The 25000-nt window shown below is 39.0% G+C and overlaps 2 protein-coding genes across 3 annotated transcripts in view; one reads left to right on the top strand and one right to left on the bottom strand.

Annotated features, from left to right (window-relative positions):
* Positions 1-25000, bottom strand: part of LOC138351041 (agrin-like) — a 279560-nt gene that overhangs the window by 167880 nt on the left and 86680 nt on the right. The gene's annotated exons all lie outside the window — the stretch shown is intronic.
* The window catches only part of LOC138351040 (uncharacterized), a 10447-nt gene continuing 1379 nt past the window's right edge, over positions 15933-25000 (top strand). Inside the window, exons 1-5 of one of the 2 annotated variants that reach the window (XM_069302582.1) lie at positions 15933-16039; positions 16549-16766; positions 20451-20557; positions 22917-23023; positions 24619-24778. In XM_069302582.1, coding sequence (XP_069158683.1) covers positions 24637-24778 — 142 coding nt within the window. In that variant the 5' untranslated portion in view covers positions 15933-16039; positions 16549-16766; positions 20451-20557; positions 22917-23023; positions 24619-24636. The remainder of the gene's footprint in view (positions 16040-16548; positions 16767-20450; positions 20558-22916; positions 23024-24618; positions 24779-25000) is intronic. The other variant, XM_069302581.1, reaches the window with a different exon arrangement.

Genomic DNA, 25000 nt, shown 5'->3' with positions numbered 1-25000 from the left:
GCTTTCCCCCCTGATAATTCCCTTCCCTTCCCAGAGACATACAAGTATGCAATGTGCAATATGTTGACGTTCAACACAAGTAATGGGGAGCCCCCGAGGACAAAACAAAAACAACCGTACAAGAAAATATCATCATAGATCACAAAACATGAAATTAAGCAAATAAAAGGCCTTGATACGGTGCCATTAGACAGTTTTATTACAAACTGTCAAGTGCGTTTCATAAAGAGGAAAATGGCGGACCAGCGCGCGGGCGGTCACTCTCTCACCATTTATCACCTGGTTAATGGTGCTTTTTCCCAATAAACAGAAATGAAACAAATGATTTTTACCTCCTGCTCTTTTTCTGTTCAGCATACAGATAGTTTATTGTGTACAGGTGATAGCAGCTTATAGAAGGATACACACACACAAACAGACACACACACACACACACACACACACACACACACACACACACACACACACACACACACACACACACACACATGGTCATGTGTGGTGGATAGGGAAATGGGACAGGAGTCATTGCTGTAAACAACCGATGGCTAGAAAGATGGGATAGAAGAGTCAATGATCGATCCTGCAAGCACAAATAGGTGAGTACACACACACACACACACACACACACACACACACACACACACACACACACACACACACACACACACACACAACAACAACAACAACAACTAAGTGAAACACACAAACACACACAAACATAGATCCACACCTCTCTTTATTATCCAGTTGCCGTGAAAAATAAATAATTACAGCTGTTCTTTGGACTAAGCGAGGCTACAGGAGCGAAGACCCAAGACTGCAGTGCAAGGAGCGGACGAGGAGAGTGTACACAACAGCCGCTACAAGGAACGAGGAAGACACAGGTTGCGTTTCTAGCCGCTGGCGTGCTGGACGAACTCCAGCAGCCAGGGACCAGATTCACGAAGCAGCTACGCAAGAACTTACGAACGTGTACATCTTTCCTCAATCTTTGGCAGCTTTGGTTACATTTATTAAACAGTTTACCTGCATTAAAACTTGCCAATCAACTGTTGTTATTGTTATAAACAGTCTCCTGATGCTTCGGAGTTCATTAACTGTTTAATAATTGTAAACAAAGCCGCCAAAGATTGAGAAAAGACGTACAGGTTCGTAAGTGTTTGTGTAACTGCTTCGTGAATCTGGCCCCAGAACCCCAGGCCACTATAGCGTCCGGCCTCCCCAGTTATTCGACAACTGGGTGCAGTGTGAGTCGACTTGTGAGGACTGTACTGTGGACACGGCGGAGGCGAGTGGAGTTTTGTACCCCATCTGAAGTGTCATGGACGACGCCCTGAGGAACAGTTACGGGGTGAAGTCGTCTAAGAGAGCTCCTTACTCTACCGGCCTTCAGGGAATTTAGAGGGAGAGTTACGGCCCTCGTGGGAGCTACTAGAGGCCCCTGTGCCGGTGTGGCATTGGGGGAGGTTATCTTGAGGTTATCTTGAGATGATTTCGGGGCTTTAGTGTCCCCGCGGCCCGGTCCTAGACCAGGCCTCCACCCCCAGGAAGCAGCCCGTGACAGCTGACTAACTCCCAGGTACCTATTTACTGCTAGGTAACAGGGGCATTCAGGGTGAAAGAAACTTTGCCCATTTGTTTCTGCCTCGGGCGGGAATCGAACCCGCGCCACAGAATTACGAGTCCTGCGCACTATCCACCAGGCTACGAGGTCCCCCTGGAACATGCAAAACATGCAAAATAGTCACAAGGAAGTACTTCCCCATCCAAATGATTTTCATTCCTTTCCCCCCTTCTCCAATCGGTCGGAGCCGGTCGGCCGAGCGGACAGCACGCTGGACTTGTGATCCTGTGGTCCTGGGTTCAATCCCAGGCGCCGGCGAGAAACAATGGGCAGAGTTTCTTTCACCCTATGCCCCTGTTACCTAGCAGTAAAATAGGTACCTGGGTGTTAGTCAGCTGTCACGGGCTGCTTTCTGGGGGTGGAGGCCTGTTCGAGGACCGGGCCGCGGGGACACTAAAGCCCCGAAATCATCTGAATATAACCTCAAGGTAACCCCCGCCCACTCTCCCCTCTCACCTTGTGAGTGAGAATAGCTTTCTTTAATCCACCCAATTCTCCCTTTTTCTCCCTTTTGGAACTCCTCCTATTTAAAGGCGAAGGACAGGTGAGTTTGAGGGATGAAAAAAAAATCACAACAATTTAGTTTCTAAGCAATTAATACAAATGCAGATGGGATCACTAACAAATGAAATGAACTGCAAAAGTGAACATAAAATATCTAGAAATATTTGCACTCGCAGAAACTAAATTTTCAGAAGTCATGACAAATGGAAAATGTTCTTCGTATTATACTACCTATAGTGGCAACAACATTCAAGAGTAACATCAATGCCTTATCAATTCATCAATTTTGTTTCAACACTGATAACGTTGATTCATCATGGAACCAATGCCACTCTTGGATATTGTGCTCTCTGGGTGATAATAACGAAGACAAGGGGGGGGGGAGATATCTTGAGGTTATCTTGAGATGATTTCGGGGCTTTAGTGTCCCCGCGGCCCGGTCCTCGACCAGGCCTCCACCCCCCAGGAAGCAGCCCGTGACAGCTTGCTAACACCCAGCTACCTATTTTACTGCTAGATAACAGCGGCATAGGGTGAAAGAAACTCTACCCATTGTTTCTCGTCGGCGCCCGGGATCGAACCCGGGACCACAGGATCACAAGTCCAGTGTGCTGTCCGCTCGGCCGACCGGCTCCCTCGCTGGTAGGTATAGACCCCCGGTGATGGGTATAAAAATAATACACTGATGCAATAACAGAGAACGACAAGGAAGTGTGTGTGTGTGAGTACTTAGCAAATAAGGTTAAAAGCGGTGTTCACAATAAGGCAACTGAACGAAGGCGTGTCCAGCCACACGCAACTGTAGAAGAGAGCCCTTGCGTGCGCTGGACACGACGTAGCCCACTGCGCTACACATGATGAGGATTGTGGAGAAAAAAGAAAATATTTTAAAAGCGTTCAAATAGGCAGTAACTTGGTTGGCCATTCATGCTCCAGATGACTCTTGAAATGTTAAGTAGTAAAAAGATTAATAATCTTTTAAGGTTTTAAGATTTTAAGGGATTTTTTAAGATTTTAAGAGTTTATGTTGCAAAAAAATTAAAGCACTTTTATAAAGCAGACAAAACACTTTTAAGCAGAGAGCAGCCAAAGTGGCAAGGAGGGAGTTTGACAGCAAACACAAGATAACTTTAATCATTGAAAAATAGTCTGCATAAATAAAGACCCCGATAGAAATGATAAGACATGGAGAGAAAAGTTAGTAGAGAGAACAGTAAGAAACACTCCTTGAAATCACACATTACAGACTCCACAAGAGTAACGAAGGAGCTCCAGCAGCAGCATCAGCATCAGCGACACGAGACGTAGAGTTTACCAGCCACAACAGCCCACTGTATCGGGTCTGAGTACAGTGGGAATCTACAGCGGAGAGTTAGACCAAGAAGCACATTGAGAAAGATGCTAGATTACAGACATGGGGACTACATGGAGACAATTAATTTAACACCTCTCTGAGAGAAGTCCCATGAGAGAGAGAGAGAGAGAAGAGAGAGAGAGAGAGAGAGAGAGAGAGAGAGAGAGAGAGAGAGAGAGAGAGAGAGAGAGAGAGAGAGAGAGAGAGAGAGACAGAGAGAGAGAGAGAGACAGAGAGAGAGAGAGAGAGAGAGAGAGAGAGAGAGAGAGAGAGAGAGAGAGAGAGAGAGAGAGAGAGAGAGAGAGAGAGAGAGAGAGAGAGAGACAGAGAGAGGCCACAAATGTGATGAAGGAATTCATCTCACTCAAAACGAAGATGAATGAGAAGAGCAGAGTAAACTTTAGTTCACTTGGGAGAAAGGGAGTTATCAGGAGAGAGCGCCAAGCCATTACGACTATATAGCACTTGGAAGGGATCAGGAAAAGGATTTGGGATGGGACGGGAGTAGGGAAGGAATGGTGCCCATCTACTTGGACGGTCGGGGATGGAACGCCGACCTGTAGGAAGCGAGACCGTGGCTCTACCGTCCAGCGCAAGTGGTTGGGCAACAATCAGGACAAAGTAGAACAAGAGGAGGATGCAAGTGAAAGCTGGAAACGCAGATGCAAGAAGAAATATAAGGAAATACTCATACCTAGTATAGGCGGCCAGCAAGTAGAATTAACAATTAACAAAAAAAAAAAAATTTAAACCTCTTCCATCCACAAATTTATGTCCCAAATCGACAAAGAATCCGAACGACAGGAAAATTAAATTATAGTGCAACAGTTAAAAAAAAAAGGCTGGTAGGCAGAGCATTCAAAAAGCTATAGACCACATTTCCCGTATTCACTGTTAGGTAAGCCTGTTAGATAAGCCTGTTAGACAAGCCTGTTAGATAAGCCTGTTAGGTAAAAGCCTGTTAGATAAGCCTGTTAGGTAAGCCTGTTAGATAAGCCTGTTAGGTAAGCCTGTTAGATAAACCTGTTAGGCAAGCCTGTTCGGTAAACACGACAGTTCAACAGGACTCATCCCATACATAACTGGCTCACACTAACTGCTAATACGCTCTCAGTAAATCTATTTCTTTTTTGAACACAAGCGCGTAAAATCTCATTTCAGAAAGCAATTTATTTCAAACATTGAGCGTATTTCATAAAATTGTTTAACACGCAATATTCGAGTAAGTGGTGGAGTGGGTGGTGGTGCCAGGGTGGTATAGTGGTTGAGGTGGTTAGTGATTGGGAGGGTGGTTAGTGGATGGGAAGGTGGTTAGTGGCTCAGAAGGTGGTTAGTGGCTCAGAAGGTGGTTAGTGGCTCAGAAGGTGGTTAGTGGCTCAGAAGGTGGTTAGTGGCTCAGAAGGTGGTTAGTGGCTCAGAAGGTGGTTAGTGGATGGGAAGGTGGTTAGTGGCTCAGAAGGTGGTTAGTGGCTTAGAAGGTGGTTAGTGGCTCAGAAGGTGGTTAGTGGCTCAGAAGGTGGTTAGTGGCTCAGAAGGTGGTTAGTGGCTCAGAAGGTGGTTAGTGGCTCAGAAGGTTGGTTAGTGGCTCAGAAGGTGGCTAGTGGTTGAAAGGCTTTGATCTCTTTTACTCCGAGATCGTACATAGATCTTAAAATTTATTTTAAAATATTTGTGTATCCAAATATTCATATTTAAACGAATATTTAGAAGGCAAATTTTTTGTTCTGGGAGCAACCTTTTGGTCACAGGGATAGAGGGGAAAAGGGGGGGGGGGGGTGATGTTTAGGGGTGTGATGGGGGGATAGGGGAAGGGTGTGTGTGTGTGTGTGTGTGTGTGGGGACAGACCTGAGGCCACCTGGTCGACCCGGGAACCGCCGGGTACCTCATCTAGCATCAGATGTAGCAAACACAGACAGTGAGGAGAAAATCCTTTTTTTATTAGTTCATCCCATAAAAATAATTAAGCAAATCATCAATAATGACTTTTGTCAATTACAATAAAAAGGAAACTACTTTATTTTACTAATTTTTTATTCTAATTAACAGATGATATTATATTTACTACTTTTTTGTGCCTAGGTAATTGATATAATTGTATGTAAAATTTCACTCTAATTTCCTTTTCAAAAATGAATATTATAGTTAAAATTTGGGAATGGTAATTGGGTAGTTGTCTCCCTCTGACACCATAGTTGGAATCTGATTTGTTTTGTACGAGAAAATAGGAAATATAATTAATAATTAATACCAAGAAATTACCACATGTTTTAAGTACCCCCTCCCCCCCCCCCCCAAAAAAAAAAAGTTGCAAGGGAAGAAACGCTGTAATTTACAAGACAAAATACAGTAATTTCTGAAACTGTCAGTAAATACTGGAGTTTGCTAAGTTTCCTTAAAGGCGCAATTTTGTTTAATATTATCGTGAGTTCCGCCCATGTCGTCAGTATTGTGATCCTCGTGTGGATTCTGGACTAAGAAGAAAGATAAGAAAGAAGATAAGGAAGAGGTTCCTTATCTTCTTTCTCTTCTTTCTTTCTTTCTTCTTCTTTCTACCTCCTTCTCCTCTTCCTTCTAACCCCTCCTATTCCTCCTCTTTATCCACGTGGAGTGAGAATAGCATCAAGTGAGATTCTCACGGATATATTTCAACATTCCATTTAAAGGGAAAATTTGTTGAGTGATGATATAATCAAATTTTTACACACACAATATTGGAAGTCTTAGTCTGTGAGTGATCCCTTCCATGTGACCAAGACGTTAGAACACTGGTCAATTGTAAATTAGTATTCATGTTGTTCTGATCAGCATGTCAAGTCTTGTCTAGTTTCTTAAATATGATTAGGAGACTTGTAGCCATTGATTGGAATGTCATAACTGACATTCCAAGCCATTCCATAATTGACATTGACAATGAAATAAAGACACCAAGGACCCCTCCATGCTCCCCACCACCAAGCACCAAGGTAGGAGGACCCCCCCATGCTCCCCACCACCAAGCACCAAGGTAGGAGGACCCCCCCCATGCTCCCCACCACCAAGCACCAAGGTAGGAGGACCCCCCATGCTCCCCACCACCAGCCACCAAGGTAGGAGGACCCCCCCATGCTCCCCACCACCAGAGCACCAAGGTAGGAGGACCCCCCCATGCTCCCCACCACCAAGCACCAAGGTAGGAGGACCCCCCATGCTCCCCACCACCAGCCACCAAGGTAGGAGGACCCCCCCATGCTCCCCACCACCAAGCACCAAGGTAGGAGGACCCCCATGCTCCCCACCACCAGCCACCAAGGTAGGAGGACCCCCCCATGCTCCCCACCACCAAGCACCAAGGTAGGAGGACCCCCCCATGCTCCCCACCACCAAGCACCAAGGTAGGAGGACCCCCCCATGCTCCCCACCACCAAGCACCAAGGTAGGAGGACCCCCCATGCTCCCCACCACCAAGCACCAAGGTAGGAGGACCCCCCCATGCTCCCCACCACCAGAGCACCAAGGTAGGAGGACCCCCCCCATGCTCCCCACCACCAGAGCACCAAGGTAGGAGGACCCCCCCCATGCTCCCCACCACCAGAGCACCAAGGTAGGAGGACCCCCCCCATGCTCCCCACCACCAAGCACCAAGGTAGGAGGACCTCAATGCTCTCCGACGTGATCTTTACGATGGGGTCAGGGCAGAGTCAAGTCTCTAGGGACAGCGGCGGACAGTGACACTCCATCACGGGTCATATACGCTGCCCCGGACCACAGACCCGACCATAAAATCTCTCGGAATGTGTCCGGGTGAGATGATTGGCTTAGCTTTATGTTCTCTCCCTGTTCCGTTATCTTCTCCCTCTCTCCCTGCCCCGTTATCTTCTCCCTCTCTACCTGTCCCGTTATCTTCTCCCTCTCTCTCTCTGTTCCGTTATCTTCTCCCTCTCTCCCTGCCCCGTTATCTTCTCCCTCTCTCTCTCTGTTCCGTTATCTTCTCCCTCTCTCCCTGCCCCGTTATCTTCTCCCTCTCTCTCTCTGTTCCGTTATCTTCTCCCTCTCTCCCTGCCCCGTTATCTTCTCCCTATCTCCCTTTCCCGCCACCTTTTCTACTTTAATAGGTGTTTATAGTTGTTGCTGTTTGTTGCTTGGTGCATGTGGGTCTCAGAACCATCCTACACTTACTAGGTAATATATATATATATATATATATATATATATATATATATATATATATATATATATATATATATATATATATATATATGTCGTACCTAGTAGCCAGAACGCACTTGTCAGCCTACTATGCAAGGCCAAATTTGCCTAATAAGCCAAGTTTTCCTGAATAAATATATTTTCTCAATTTATTTTCTTATGAAAAGATAAAGCTACCCATTTCATTATGTATGAGGTAAATTTTTTTTTATTGTAGTTAAAATTAACGTAGATATATGACGAAACCTAACCAACCCTACCTAACCTAACCTAACCTATCTTTATAGGTTAGGTTAGGTTAGGTAGCCGAAAAAGTTAGGTTAGGTTAGGTTAGGTAGGTTAGGTCGTCGAAAAACAATTAATTCATGAAAACTTGGCTTATTAGGCAAATCGGGCCTTGCATAGTAGGCTGAGAAGTGCGTTCTGGCTACTAGGTACGACATATATATATATATATATATATATATATATATATATATATATATATATATATATATATATAAATATACTTGTGCTTTATTAGTTATTTAAAGGTTACAAGATGTACGTTAGTTAATACAATGAGTGTTTTAAGGATATGGATCTCATGGGGTTCCTGCCCATAAGCCCGAAACCCAATTCTTTGAGAAATCCCACGGCACCCGTACCCAGGGTTCACGCGTCTCAGACGCTATGGGGACGTGTAGTGACCTTCTAGTCGCCTCCCAGCAAACACAAATCATCTACACAACGTTCGCCTATCTCTTGCCATAGGTGTGGGAATGATTTGCATTGAGAATGGTGCAGGAGAGCCTTTGAGAAACTTTTACTCAAAAAATCCAAACACAAAGGTTTAATTATAAATTGTTTTTCTACAATTATTTTCTTCCAAATGTAAAACAAATAGTTTTTACATGTTTAAATATAAAATTTATGGTGTTTTTTTGTAAAATTCATTAATAAATTGTGAATGATATATATTGGCTGAGTGAAACCTTTATAATCCATTTAGTTATAATTTGAACAGAAAAAAGTATTTTTCCAAATTTTCTAAAAATTGCTCTTTTTAACACAATTTGACTCCTTATACATTCCACTAAACACTATATCATGTTTAAATATATAATTTATGTATTATTCTCTAAAATAATTTATATAAATTATATAAGTTGCTGGAAAGTGGTGTTAAGGATTTTGAAAACATTTTGTTGTGTTAATATGTTCTTATTAACTATGTCTCAAGTTCACAGTTTATCAAACAAGAATATTAACATTCGTCAACTCTTAAAATCTTATATGTTATCTTGCTGGTGCAAAAAAGGGTGAATCTTTAGGAACAGCTATAGTATCTATATATCACAAATGGTGTTTTCCCTAACTCAAACAATGTAGGGTTTATTATTCTACACATATTTCTAATGACTCTTAGATGTTTACATTCTCTGAAGTATAATTGTGAAGGCTGTGTCCATCACTCTCAACACAGATTCTTAAACTCGTCTCTGCAGGTTCAACTATATAATTAGTTTCCATTTTGAATTTCCATGGACATTTGTATCCAAAATGAAACCAATGTGGTTTCCTTCAGCGCCTTCAGCCAGCACATTTGCTCATTCATTTCCACAGATTCCAACAAGGTAGGGGATTTACAGAAATTTGTATATTCATATTGTTATATATTAAAAATATGAATGCAGTTCAATATGATAAGACAAATACATGAGTTTATGATAAATTCGTTTTCTGTGATATACCATTGATATGCTCTTTTTTTCTTTAAACGGCAGACTAAACTAAAGTGCTCACATCAACAGATTTGATGTATAAATGGTCAACGCTCAACAGAGTTAGTATAAATGTATTAGTATAAATCATAAAAGTATAGAACACGAAACAATGGATATGTATGATAGATGGAATTACTAGTTCCAGTTTCTAGGCAGGCGATGAGTACTCACAATAACCTTAATTAAGCGTCAAAACAAAAATGTGTATACTCTTTTTACTCTCCTGACCTTAGTTCTCGAGCTATGTATTTCATTTTGGTACCAACGTGTTCGCAATAACATTCTCTAGAAGAAAATCAGCAAAAACGGTCACCAAAAGTTATATGAATACCAGCACCCAATAAATACCTACGTAGATGACTCGCCGTGAGTGCCCAAGAGCAACAAAATGTTTTTACTCTTGGGATTGTTATCACTTCCACACTTGTCCTACAGCGTTAATTTTGGTATCAATGTACTCGCAATGAAATTCCCAACACGGTGATATGAATATAAACGTAGAATAATGGTCGCTGCCCACCCGCAAGAGTGTGGGAAGTGGCGGAACTGTTACCCAGTATTGGTGACAAGACGACACATGGGCGATACAGTGCTTTGAAAGTTTATAATTATATCACTGTCCTGACATTATTATTGTATGTACGTCATTCATTTTTGTGCCAATGTTTTCGCAATAGAATGTTCTATGAGCCCGTAGGTAAAAAAGAGCAACAAAGCGTAAGATAGAATAGCACCATATATAAAACAACGCTGGTACATATCAGTGAGCGTCAAACACACACGAAATGTGTGTGTTTGATGGTGGTCAAACGATGTTTGATGTGTTTGATCAGGTGATGTCCTGATCCGCATAATTAAAGTATGAATTATGTTGAGAAAAAATAAGAAAAAAGGGAAAAAACAGGGGTGGGAGAAACATGACAGAAAAAGAGTAAAAATACAATTTGGTCAACAAAACAGCATTGTTTAAAATAAAAGATATGGATTGACATTTTGGGGGTTAGGTTGGTAGGTTACATTGAGTTAATTAGGTAGTACTTAGTGTTTATCTGTTATAGATAGGAGCTGCCTGGTATGGGCCAATAGGCCTTCTGCAGTTACCTTTGTTTTTATGTTTTTGCCCTGTAACCTAAATGGTTAGAGAGGCACATATATGGGCTTAGGGACTGAACCCCACACTACATTTAGCTAAGCTGGTTACAATCTTGATGATATAGTTACAAAATTCTGTATAAGTCGTCACATTATCAATGGGTTCGAGATCAACCACAATTTCCTGAATAGATATAACAAAGGGGATATTAATAGGGTATTAAAATTGTCAACACAAGATAGAACACGAAACAATGGATATGTATGATAGATGGAATTACTAGTTCCAGTTTCTAGGCAGGCGATGAGTACTCACAATAACCTTAATTAAGCGTCAAAACAAAAATGTGTATACTCTTTTTACTCTCCTGACCTTAGTTCTCGAGCTATGTATTTCATTTTGGTACCAACGTGTTCGCAATAACATTCTCTAGAAGAAAATCAGCAAAAACGGTCACCAAAAGTTATATGAATACCAGCACCCAATAAATACCTACGTAGATGACTCGCCGTGAGTGCCCAAGAGCAACAAAATGTTTTTACTCTTGGGATTGTTATCACTTCCACACTTGTCCTACAGCGTTAATTTTGGTATCAATGTACTCGCAATGAAATTCCCAACACGGTGATATGAATATAAACGTAGAATAATGGTCGCTGCCCACCCGCAAGAGTGTGGGAAGTGGCGGAACTGTTACCCAGTATTGGTGACAAGACGACACATGGGCGATACAGTGCTTTGAAAGTTTATAATTATATCACTGTCCTGACATTATTATTGTATGTACGTCATTCATTTTTGTGCCAATGTTTTCGCAATAGAATGTTCTATGAGCCCGTAGGTAAAAAAGAGCAACAAAGCGTAAGATAGAATAGCACCATATATAAAACAACGCTGGTACATATCAGTGAGCGTCAAACACACACGAAATGTGTGTGTTTGATGGTGGTCAAACGATGTTTGATGTGTTTGATCAGGTGATGTCCTGATCCGCATAATTAAAGTATGAATTATGTTGAGAAAAAATAAGAAAAAAGGGAAAAAACAGGGGTGGGAGAAACATGACAGAAAAAGAGTAAAAATACAATTTGGTCAACAAAACAGCATTGTTTAAAATAAAAGATATGGATTGACATTTTGGGGGTTAGGTTGGTAGGTTACATTGAGTTAATTAGGTAGTACTTAGTGTTTATCTGTTATAGATAGGAGCTGCCTGGTATGGGCCAATAGGCCTTCTGCAGTTACCTTTGTTTTTATGTTTTTGCCCTGTAACCTAAATGGTTAGAGAGGCACATATATGGGCTTAGGGACTGAACCCCACACTACATTTAGCTAAGCTGGTTACAATCTTGATGATATAGTTACAAAATTCTGTATAAGTCGTCACATTATCAATGGGTTCGAGATCAACCACAATTTCCTGAATAGATATAACAAAGGGGATATTAATAGGGTATTAAAATTGTCAACACAAGATAGAACACGAAACAATGGATATGTATGATAGATGGAATTACTAGTTCCAGTTTCTAGGCAGGCGATGAGTACTCACAATAACCTTAATTAAGCGTCAAAACAAAAATGTGTATACTCTTTTTACTCTCCTGACCTTAGTTCTCGAGCTATGTATTTCATTTTGGTACCAACGTGTTCGCAATAACATTCTCTAGAAGAAAATCAGCAAAAACGGTCACCAAAAGTTATATGAATACCAGCACCCAATAAATACCTACGTAGATGACTCGCCGTGAGTGCCCAAGAGCAACAAAATGTTTTTACTCTTGGGATTGTTATCACTTCCACACTTGTCCTACAGCGTTAATTTTGGTATCAATGTACTCGCAATGAAATTCCCAACACGGTGATATGAATATAAACGTAGAATAATGGTCGCTGCCCACCCGCAAGAGTGTGGGAAGTGGCGGAACTGTTACCCAGTATTGGTGACAAGACGACACATGGGCGATACAGTGCTTTGAAAGTTTATAATTATATCACTGTCCTGACATTATTATTGTATGTACGTCATTCATTTTTGTGCCAATGTTTTCGCAATAGAATGTTCTATGAGCCCGTAGGTAAAAAAGAGCAACAAAGCGTAAGATAGAATAGCACCATATATAAAACAACGCTGGTACATATCAGTGAGCGTCAAACACACACGAAATGTGTGTGTTTGATGGTGGTCAAACGATGTTTGATGTGTTTGATCAGGTGATGTCCTGATCCGCATAATTAAAGTATGAATTATGTTGAGAAAAAATAAGAAAAAAGGGAAAAAACAGGGGTGGGAGAAACATGACAGAAAAAGAGTAAAAATACAATTTGGTCAACAAAACAGCATTGTTTAAAATAAAAGATATGGATTGACATTTTGGGGGTTAGGTTGGTAGGTTACATTGAGTTAATTAGGTAGTACTTAGTGTTTATCTGTTATAGATAGGAGCTGCCTGGTATGGGCCAATAGGCCTTCTGCAGTTACCTTTGTTTTTATGTTTTTGCCCTGTAACCTAAATGGTTAGAGAGGCACATATATGGGCTTAGGGACTGAACCCCACACTACATTTAGCTAAGCTGGTTACAATCTTGATGATATAGTTACAAAATTCTGTATAAGTCGTCACATTATCAATGGGTTCGAGATCAACCACAATTTCCTGAATAGATATAACAAAGGGGATATTAATAGGGTATTAAAATTGTCAACACAAGATAGAACACGAAACAATGGATATGTATGATAGATGGAATTACTAGTTCCAGTTTCTAGGCAGGCGATGAGTACTCACAATAACCTTAATTAAGCGTCAAAACAAAAATGTGTATACTCTTTTTACTCTCCTGACCTTAGTTCTCGAGCTATGTATTTCATTTTGGTACCAACGTGTTCGCAATAACATTCTCTAGAAGAAAATCAGCAAAAACGGTCACCAAAAGTTATATGAATACCAGCACCCAATAAATACCTACGTAGATGACTCGCCGTGAGTGCCCAAGAGCAACAAAATGTTTTTACTCTTGGGATTGTTATCACTTCCACACTTGTCCTACAGCGTTAATTTTGGTATCAATGTACTCGCAATGAAATTCCCAACACGGTGATATGAATATAAACGTAGAATAATGGTCGCTGCCCACCCGCAAGAGTGTGGGAAGTGGCGGAACTGTTACCCAGTATTGGTGACAAGACGACACATGGGCGATACAGTGCTTTGAAAGTTTATAATTATATCACTGTCCTGACATTATTATTGTATGTACGTCATTCATTTTTGTGCCAATGTTTTCGCAATAGAATGTTCTATGAGCCCGTAGGTAAAAAAGAGCAACAAAGCGTAAGATAGAATAGCACCATATATAAAACAACGCTGGTACATATCAGTGAGCGTCAAACACACACGAAATGTGTGTGTTTGATGGTGGTCAAACGATGTTTGATGTGTTTGATCAGGTGATGTCCTGATCCGCATAATTAATAATAAGTATAATAATAATATAATATAAGTATAATAATAGTATAATAAGAGCAAAGCGTTCCTATTACGAGAATAGATTCAAAGAAGCAAAAGGCAACATAAAAAGCACATGGAGAGCCATCTCTACCATCCTAGGAGCTAAACAACATTCACATAATAAGATAAAAATCTCCAAGGATGGTTATACACCTGCAACAGATCTTGAAACAGCAACTGAATTTAATAGCTTCTTTTCATCGTTTGGTGCTCACCTTGCCCGAAAAATCCCAGAGACTCAGACATATGTTACCACATATCTTTCACGCAGCTATCCAAACTCTCTTCTCCTCTCTCCGGTCAGCCCTACAGATGTTGTGTCCATCATTCACTCGCTAAAAACCAAAGCTGGGAACATTAGTGAAATACCATCGATGGTACACAGGCGTGCCACCCATGCCCTTGCACCATCCATAGCACTGCTGTTCAACAAATCCCTAGAGTGTCATACCTTCCCTGATATCCTTAAAAAAGCAAGAGTAACGCCAGTTCATAAAGGAGGTAACACGGCAGACATAAATAATTACAGACCCATATCGAATCTACCTATATTATCAAAATTATTTTTTTTTTTTTTACAAACAGCTCTACTCCAATCTTGTAAAATTCAATATACTAAGTCCCTGTCAGTTTGGCTTCCGCTCCCAAAAGAGTACCAATGATGCTATTGTTAGTCTGCTTGACTTAATCTTCTCAGCCCTTGACAAAAGTGAGTTTCCAATTGAACTCTTCATCGGCCTGAGAAAGGCCTTTGATACTGTTAACCATAACTACCTCTTACTTAAATTCCACCATTATGGAATCCGTGGCCTTGCCCTAAACTATATCCGATCCTATCTTAGTAACAGACACCAATATGAAGCCATCAATGATATAACCTCTCCCACTCTACCACTTAATTACCGTAAAGGTGCCACAGAGCAGCATCCTAGGACCCTCCTGTTTCTTATATACATCAATGATCTCCCTAATGTCTCTAACATACTTAAACCTATATTGTTGGCTGATGATACTACTCATCTACTCTGACCCCAACCCACTCCTGTTAAATAATGTTGTAAACAATTAATTAAAAAAAGTCTACTTGTGGATGTCAACCAACAAACCTCACACAAAACATAGAAAAGACCTACTATATCTTATTTGGAAACAAATCAACAAATGCAATTCAGCTTCAGATAGATAATGTAAACATTAGCAATAAAAATGATGGAAAGTTTCTTAGCCTATACTTAGACAAGAGACTCAACTTCCGCACCCATATACAACACATAACTAAAAAGGTTTCTAAAACAGTTGGTATACTGTTTAAGATCAGATATTATGTACCCTACTCTGCTCTCCTCTCACTCTATTATGCACTTATCTATCCCTATCATTCTTATGGCGTTTGTGCTTGGGGTTCAACCTCTGCAAACTACCTCAAGCCCATCATCATCCAGTAAAAATCTGCTATCAGGACAATAAATAACTCTACCTTCAGACAACACACAGCTCCCTTGTTCAAATCCTTAAACATGCTAAACAAATTCACTCCATACATTCTCCTGTGTAAATTACGTTTATAAAGCCCTTTTTCTAACTGCAAACCCTGTTCTGAAACTCTTCCTGGACAGATGTAATAGAACACATGGCCACGTCCCCACCAGACATAAATATCTCTTTGATATCCCCAGAGTCAAACTTAATCTATGTAAACACTCTATGTAAATAAAGGGACCTAGTCTATGGAACTCACTCCCTTATAATGATTTGAAAAGCTGTCCAACTTCTGCCATATTCAAAAATAAAACCAAAAAGTACCTGTAGTACTTTTTAAGTACGAGGGAGTAATGCGCAAAGCGTCCCTCACCTGTGACGTCACAGCGTCACCTGACGCCATATCAACACATCGGCCATTTTGTCGTCAGTTCAGTCATGGCGAGGACTAACCCTTCATGCAAACTGCACCTACTATCAAGAAGAAGAAGATTTTGTGTTCCACCGATAGTATTATCGTAAGTAAGCACTTATATTTTATATTTTATTAAATTAATTGATTCTATTTTTCTGTAATAAAGGTCCAAAGGGTTGTTAAGGAACAAGGGTGTAGCGATACCGACGCTCAGTGCGCTCAACTCACACCAAAGTATCACCTGTGTAGCTTCTGTAATTAGTGTTAATTAGTTATGCTATAAGATAATGAAGCGAGTATAAGATTAACTCGCTACAAGGGTACTGTGTTGGGAGGTGAGGGCTGTTACTGGTGTCTGTGGGGATGTGAGGACTTGTACCAACCACTATCACCACCAGTACCTTGTCTTGCATCCTGCTTAGTATTCCTATTGAGATATGAAGTATTATTGCATTCATATAATTATTCATTCATTGTCATTACTATTTTTATGGGCTATGTTCTGTTACCCTAATGCTTTTTACCCCTGGGCATGTCCATTTACTCTCCAGCCCTTCACAAGCCACTGCTGCACCCCCTCCATGCCCATACTTACTGTGCTTATTCTTACAGGACTGCACTGCATTATGTGGTGCTCACTGCCTGGACACCTTGATACATGCATTATAGGGTTCTGGTAGTTGTTCTACTCACCAAGCCCTTCCAAGGCCAGGCTTGACATGTGAGAGCTTGGTCCAACAGGCTGTTGCTTGGACAGGCCCCTCAGGCCCACATATCCACCACAGCCTTGTTTGTCCGGCACTTCAAAATCAAATGTTTATTTACGTAAGGTACATACATATTTTTAGGTAAGGTACTCTTTATTTGGGTAAATTTATCTTCGTAGTATTTAGCTTTGGCTCGTCTAATTATCTTGGATAGCAATAACGAGTAATTCTTTGAGAATTCTTTGGAGACAATTCCTAACCTATACTTCTCCCAACCTATACTTCTTCTCAAGGTCATCTTCACTTCTTGAAGATGTTCAGGTTTTCTCTTGAAGATGTCGACGGTTGTTCCAGCAATACTGTATTTCTTTTATTGCTGAAAACCTGTTTTCAGCCATAAAAAAATAATCCTGAATCCAGAAAAAAATCCCTTTTGTATCGTCTGGAAATTTTCAAATATTGCTGATCAAACCTGAGTCTAAATTATTTGTATATATTATGAATTACAGAGGTCCCAGGACAGGGTTTTTAGGCACTCCACTTACATTTTCCCACTCTGACTTAACCCCCATTTATACAAACTCAGTCTTATCTTTTAGCTAATAATTTATTGTACACACCATACTCAGCCTGTGTAGGGTAGTTTATTGTGCATGTGTAGTATATATATTTGTGTAGTATATTTGGTATATTTAATGCCTCTAACCTCTCCTCATAGTTCTTGTCCTTCAGTTCTGGGAGCCACTTAGTAGCATGTCTTTGCACCTTTTCCAGTTTGTTTATGTGCTTCTTAAGATATGGGCACCATACAACCGCTGCATATTCCAACTTTGGTCTAACAAAAGTCGTGAACAATTTCTTGAGTATTTCGCCATCCATGCATTTAAAAGCTCTGAATATTATCCTTTACCTGCAATTGGTTGTTGCTGTATTTATAGAATATGATTTGTTCTACTTTACATTTGTTTGTTCCTTTTTTTCAAAATTTCTTTCTGCCTCTCTCCTCACTGCCGTGTAGTTGTTTCTCTTTGTATTACTGGTATGTTTGGGGGTTTGGCCTCTTCGTATATTGATTCCATTTTTGTGTCTTTTGGTCTCTGTCCGTCTTGAAATTTCAGTTGAACAAATCCTGTTTCCTAGTTCTGCATCTTTGTTTTGGTATAAATGTTTTTGTTCCTTTATCATATATTTCACAAAATTGACATACTGTGCATTAATTCATCTCAATTACTTCCTTTCCTAACAGCAAGCCTTTCCAGTAAAATTCTTTGAATTCTTTTCTGACTTCTGGCCTAATGTTTGTTTTATCCTAGTGTGTATGATGCCTAGCGTGTGTCTGGTGCCTGTTGTGTTAAACCGAAGATAAATGCATAAGTATAGGTCAGTAATTTCTCCAGCTTTGAAAGGGGCTTTCATTATGCAGCAGTATTCCACTCTAGAGAGCACTAGCGTCTTGAAAACTATCATCATCGGTATAGCATCTCTAGTGTGAAAAGTTCTTGTTATCTATCCTGTCATTTTTCTTGCAGTTGTGACGGCTACTTTATTGTGTTCTTTAAATGTAAGGCCTTCTGACATCAGTACACCCAAATCCTTTACGTTGCTTTTCCGTTCAATGTTATGATTTGACTGAGTTTTGTAAGTGGTTTCCGTTTTTATATTTTTTATTTTTTCCGTAGCGCATGAGCTGAAACTTATGTTCGTTAATCACCATGTTATTTTCTGTAGCCCATAGAAAGACCTGATTTACATCTGATTGGAGGTTTGCCGTGTCCTCTATGTTGCCTACTCTCGTGAAGATTCTAGTGTCATCTGCAAAGGATGATCAAGTACTATAGGTTGTGTCCTTGTCTATGTCCGATATGAGGATGAGAAAAAGTATTGGAGCAAGCACAGTACGCTTGGGGACTGAGCTCTTTACGGTTGATGGTCCAGATTTTATTTTGTTGACTACTACACATTGGGTTCTATTAGTCAGGAAGTTGTATATCCATCTGCCTATTTTTCCGGTAATTCCTTTTGAACGCATTTTATGTGCAATAACACAATGGTCACATTTGTCAAAGGCTTTTTTTTGTCAAAGCGTTTTGTTTGTCTTCCATGGCATCTAGTGCCATGTCAGAGTGGTCCAGCAACTGTGATAGGCAAGAGCGCCCTGTTCTGAAACCATGTTGTCTGGGGTTATGGAGATGCTGTGATTCCATGTATTTTGTGATCTTACTTCTTAGCATTCTCTCAAAGATTTTTATGATGTGCGATGTTAGTGCTATCGGTCTGTAGTTTTTTGCCTCTGCCTTATTTCCTCCTTTATGGGGCGGTGCTATCTCTGCGGTTTTTAGTATGTCAGGGACAATGCCAGTATCTTGGCTTTGTCTCCAAAGAATGTGAAGGGCCTGCGATAACGTTTTTTACAGTTCTTGATGAATATAGAGTTCCAAGAGTCAGGGCCTGGTGCAGAGTGCATAGGCATACTGTCTATGGCTTCTTCAAAATCCAGTGGGGATAGGATCACATCTGATTTATGATTTGATGTTGGTATCATATCCATGAAAAATTCATTTGGGTTATCAATCAGATGGATGGAGAGCTACACTCGTGGTGTCCCATTTTCCCAGCACTCTTTGTCATATAATGCTTTGAAACTTTTGACGGATTTGGCCTCCACCACCTTCTCACCTAACATGTTCCAACCGTTTACCATTCTGTTTGCAAAAGTGAATTGTCTTACATTTCTTCGGCATCTTTGTTTAGTTCGTTTAAATCTATAACCTCTTGTTCTTGAAATTCCAGGTCTCGGGAAATCTTCCCTATCAAGTTTATCAATTCCTGTTACTGTTTTGTACGTAGTGATCATATCTCCTCTTTTCCTTCTGTCTTCTAGTTTGGAATATTTAATGCCTCTAATGTCTCCTCATAAATCCTGCCCTTCAGTTTTGGCATGAATGTTTGTGTGCCTTCATCGTATATTTTGCAAAATATGGAATACATCTCATTTACTTTACTTTAAGAATATGGTTCGATCAATTAAAAACCCTCTTGTTCAAATTGCAAAGAGACTGAAAGAGATGCAGCATGCTCAATGGATTATATATTAGTGATTATTATTAGGATTATATATTAGTGAATCATATTAGTGATTCAATTATTATGGTCATAAATTCACTTAAAAATGTAAATTTTAAGTTAAAAAATTTTAACCAAAAAACTTGATATTTTTCATATTTGGAACCATTCCATAATCCCAAGCATAAATGATTATATTTCTATCACTTGCTCTTAAGATTGTTTCATTTAATAGAGGTTGGGCATAATTGTTCTCTGCTGCTAATAGAACTGACTGACTTAGCTATAGGAAAATGTAAAATTAATTGGTTTATCCATTACAGTATTTTGCAGTTTATTTCATGATCCTGTGCTTAATACTTGCATAAATAGTAGATTACAAAATGCATTTTTATATCATTAGTATTGAATAATAATAATGCAAATAATTGACTTATAAATGATGTACAATTAATTGGTAGGTGATATTATATTATTAATATTTTTTCATTCTTGCAAAGCCTTAACAAAGTCATTAACATGTTAATATAAACTTGATCACCTTCCACTTATTTTCTCATGTGCTACCTACATGTACAAAACCTTATTCCTAAATGCATATTTTGTTCTGAAACTTGTCCTTTATATGTTGTGTATCACCATCTCTGGAGAGTTTTATCTGATTGATGTATAAATTACTTTTAATTTTACAGAATATTATTGTTATACTGAATTTATTATTATATAAATAACTTAATTTTACAGAATCATCTATCAACGCACATCCACAAGTTGAGGAGGAGGATGTGACCTTCCAGATGTCTGAAGTACTGAAACAGGCACCAAACAGGCCTGGTGGATCTAGGTACAAGGTAAAATAATTTAATTTTTTTTTTTTTTTTTTTTTTACTAATTGTCCGATATATATATATATATATATATATATATATATATATATATATATATATATATATATATATATATATATATATATATACATATATATATATATATATATATATATATATATATATATATATATATATATATATATATATATATATATATATATATATATAATGTGTCGTACCTAGTAGCCAGAACGCACATCTCAGCCTACTATGCAAGGCCCGATTTGCCTAATAAGCCAAGTTTTCTTGAATTAATGTTTTTTCGACTACCTAACCTAACATTTTCAGCTACCTAACCTATCCTATAAAGATAGGTTAGGTTCGGTCATATATCTCTATTAATTTTAACTCCAATAAAAAAAGAATTGACCTCATACATAATGAAATGGATAGCTTTATCATTTCATAAGAAAAAAAATAGAGAAAATATATTAATTCATGAAAACTTGGCTTATTAGGCAAATCGGGCCTTGCATAGTAGGCTGAAAAGTGCGTTCTGGCGACTAGGTACGACATTATATATATATATATATATATATATATATATATATATATATATATATATATATATATAATATCTCTATCACATCTATATCACTTTGTGCTTTAGCCCTGGTGGAGCTTGGTCCACCAGGCTGTTGTTTGGAGTGGCCCGCAGATCCACATACAGTCTGCATATGATATACAGTCTGTTGATCAATTAAACTACAGTAGTTAGTTTTTATCATCCGAATGCACCAATATGTGTTCATTCTTCCCAGATGAAGGAACTAGGTAATATTCATCATCTGAATGCACCATCTGATGCTTTAACACACTCATGATACACGAGAGGTTTAAAAAACTTTTAAAACTTTTAAAACTTTTTGACCTATGTATTTAAAAGCAATTCTAAAGTTAAAAAGTGTAGCATAGGCCCCTCGCAGAATGTTCTTAATATGATCCTCAGGTTATAGTTTTCTATCTAAAACCACCCCTAGATCTCTTTCTTGATCAGAATTCTTTATAGATCTCAGTGGCTCGATCATAGAAACTGCTCTAAATCCTTGTTGGCCTGGATTGTGGAGGTCATTGGTCTCTATAAAACTAGTAATCTGACTCCTGATCACTCTCAAATAATTTTATTATGTGGGATGTTAGTGCAACTGGTCTATAATTCTTTGCCAATGCTTGTGTTGTGTTGTGTTGTTTTGGTAGTGATGTGCAATGTGTTGTTTTGGTAGTGATTCGTCCAGTTCTGGTAGTAGTGCGGTTGTTGTGTAGTGTAGTACTTGTGTGCTTGTTAATGACTTGTATTCCAGTCTTGTGGGTATCTCCTTTCCCCTACGGGCCAACTGCTTTGTTCTTACCTAGCATTTTGCTTTGTTTGGGTATGAATGTTTGTGTGCCGTATATTTTGCAAAATTTGCCATATATCTCATTATTTACTCCTCTGCCTAGCAACAAGTCTGTCTAATTATACTCATTAACTGTTTTTCAAAGTTCCCCATAGTGTCCTTTATTGAAATCGAGTTCATGAACCGTTTCAATGTTCTTATTTTCTTCTAGATTATATCTTAAAGTATATTTAAATGTTATTGTTATTAAATGTTATTGTGACATTGCATTGCAATTGAGCTATGTTGTTTACCATACCGTTCATTTCGTGAGTATAAGTATAGATGCCACACTTGTGACAGGTAAAACCATGCCTTTTTTGAAAAACAGCACCGTCTGTTGCACGTAAGAGCAACCCACACTATATTATGTTGCGATATTATTTCAATATTTCCGATTGTATTGATAATTTGAATTTTCATAGATTTCAATTTAGCTGTGTTGTTTACCATACTGTTCATTTCATGAGTATAGTTTATTTTTTTATTTTTTTCATTTCATTTTTTTAGCTGTTCTTATTTTTCAGTGATGGGAATATCAGATCATTTGATGTTCCCAATTTTCTGATGGAAGCATCAGACCATTATAGAATGCATCGGATGAGGTAGTTTGGAATGGTGGGGAGGACGAGAGGGGGGTATGGTGGGGAAGACGAGGGGACAGAGGAGAGGGTAATGGTGGGGAGGACGAGGGGACTGGGGAGTTGGGGATGGTGGGGACAGGGGAATGCTGGGGAGGACAAAGGGACAGGTGAATGGGAGATGGTGGGGGAGGAAGAAGGACAGGGGAGGGGAAAATGGTAAGGAGGACGATGGGACAGGGAAGTGGGAATAGTGGGGATGATGTGGGGACAGGGAAGTGGGAAGGACGAGAGGACTGTGGAATGGGGAATAGCAAAGTGAATTATAATTATATATATTAATTAATTCTTATAAATTTCCAGAAGCCTGTATCAACACCCACACTAATGCAACTGAAAGAGATGTTGAGACAAGTATTGCTGATATGTTGAAGAACGCCCCAAACAAACTCGGTGGAAACAGATACAAGGTAAAGTTTGCCAATTTGCTGTAGTCTAATTCAATTTCTTTTTAGTAATCTTCGAGAACATTTATGCTATGAATAAGATAAAATAATGTAACTGATTTTGATTTATTTACTATTTATTATTTATTTACCGTTATTAGTATAATAGATCTCTCTAGATCTATCTAATATTATTAGATATAATAGATAATAGAATAGAAAATTATTACGAGATCTATTATACTAATAACGGTTTGATAAAATACAGTAGACTGCCTACTGGATAATAGTTCCAGTCCACCTGTAGACAGGGATCTCACATCAGCTTGTATATTATACAAGGATAAGATTTGATTTACTTTTGTATTTATATGCATATATGCATTTATATGCATTATTCTCTAGAATAATAGATCTCGTAATAATTTTGCAAAAATAGTGGCATTTACTATTTTAAAAAGCTCGGGTGCAGGGGGGGGGGGGTTTGTGTAAAAGCCTGGTTTGTGCCTCGGAGAGGCTATGGGATCCAGTAAGATCGTCCTTCCTTTCCTCCCTAGAATCTGGATGTAGCAGGTGCTCAATTGTCAAAAGTGAAAAATTGGTTTTGTCTTCCGAATGCACCATTTCTGTAAATTTGCTAATAATCTTTTAAAAATAGTAAATGCCATTATTTTTGCAAAATTATTACGAGATCTATTATACTAATAACGGTTTGATAAAATACAGTAGACTGCCTACTGGATAATAGTTCCAGTCCACCTGTAGACAGGGATCTCACATCAGCTTGTATATTATACAAGGATAAGATTTGATTTACTTTTGTATTTATATGCATATATGCATTTATATGCATTATTCTCTAGAATAATAGATCTCGTAATAATTTTGCAAAAATAGTGGCATTTACTATTTTAAAAAGCTCGGGTGCAGGGGGGGGGGGGTTTGTGTAAAAGCCTGGTTTGTGCCTCGGAGAGGCTATGGGATCCAGTAAGATCGTCCTTCCTTTCCTCCCTAGAATCTGGATGTAGCAGGTGCTCAATTGTCAAAAGTGAAAAATTGGTTTTGTCTTCCGAATGCACCATTTCTGTAAATTTGCTAATAATCTTTTAAAAATAGTAAATGCCATTATTTTTGCAAAATTCCTGAATATTGTCAAAATGACGGAAACCCATATGTCAAAAACACATGGAGATATACCAATCCTGGAAGACATTCTTCCATCCCCACTTGAAACTGTTGAGCAGGTGGAAAGTCTGTCACATGAGCTAAAAGTTAACAGTGAATATAAAAAGAGTATGGTAAGTGTTGCTTAATTCTTTTAGCCTGAGTATGGTAAGTGTTGCTGAATTTTTTTAGCTTTGTACATATGTCTTTTGATTAGTTTTTTTGCAGATGAAGGAAGGTGGGGTGGCACATAATTGATTGTTCAGTGTTATGTTTAAGGTACAAATAAAACAAAAGCAAAAGTTACTCAAATTCGTTGATTTTTGTAATAGTTAAGAAGGAAAATATTTTAATGCTATTTATTTAATACAGTTGGAAATTAGAAAATCTAATGTTGAGATTGAAAGATATATATTATTCTCTATTACCTTACAGCTTATGCATTATTTTAACAGGTCCAGACGCTGTCTTAAATGGGCGGTGCAAGCTGTGGAGACACAGTAAGACGAATGATGAGGAGGATAGGGACCTATGGGGTCTGGTCTCAGTATTCACTCGTTGGGCGCAAGAGGAAACGTGTCTTCAAAACCTTGGATATTTGTAATGTAATAATAAGTACGTAAATTTGACATTTTTTTGGATTATATATATGTCTGCATGTATTATGTATTATACTTGCATGCTTGTTAATGACTTGTATTCTAGTCTTGTGGGTATCTCCTTTCTCCTACGGGCCAAATGCTTTGTTCTTACCTAGCATTTTGCTTTGTTTGGGTATGAATGTTTGTGTACCTTCATTGTATATTTTGCAAAATTTGCCATATATCTCATTACTCC

Source organism: Procambarus clarkii, chromosome 48 (assembly GCF_040958095.1).
Source record: "Procambarus clarkii isolate CNS0578487 chromosome 48, FALCON_Pclarkii_2.0, whole genome shotgun sequence".
In the NCBI taxonomy this organism is placed as follows: domain Eukaryota; kingdom Metazoa; phylum Arthropoda; class Malacostraca; order Decapoda; family Cambaridae; genus Procambarus; species Procambarus clarkii.
Note: the sequence above shows the minus strand (reverse complement) of the source record. Positions and strands in the feature narration are given on the sequence as shown.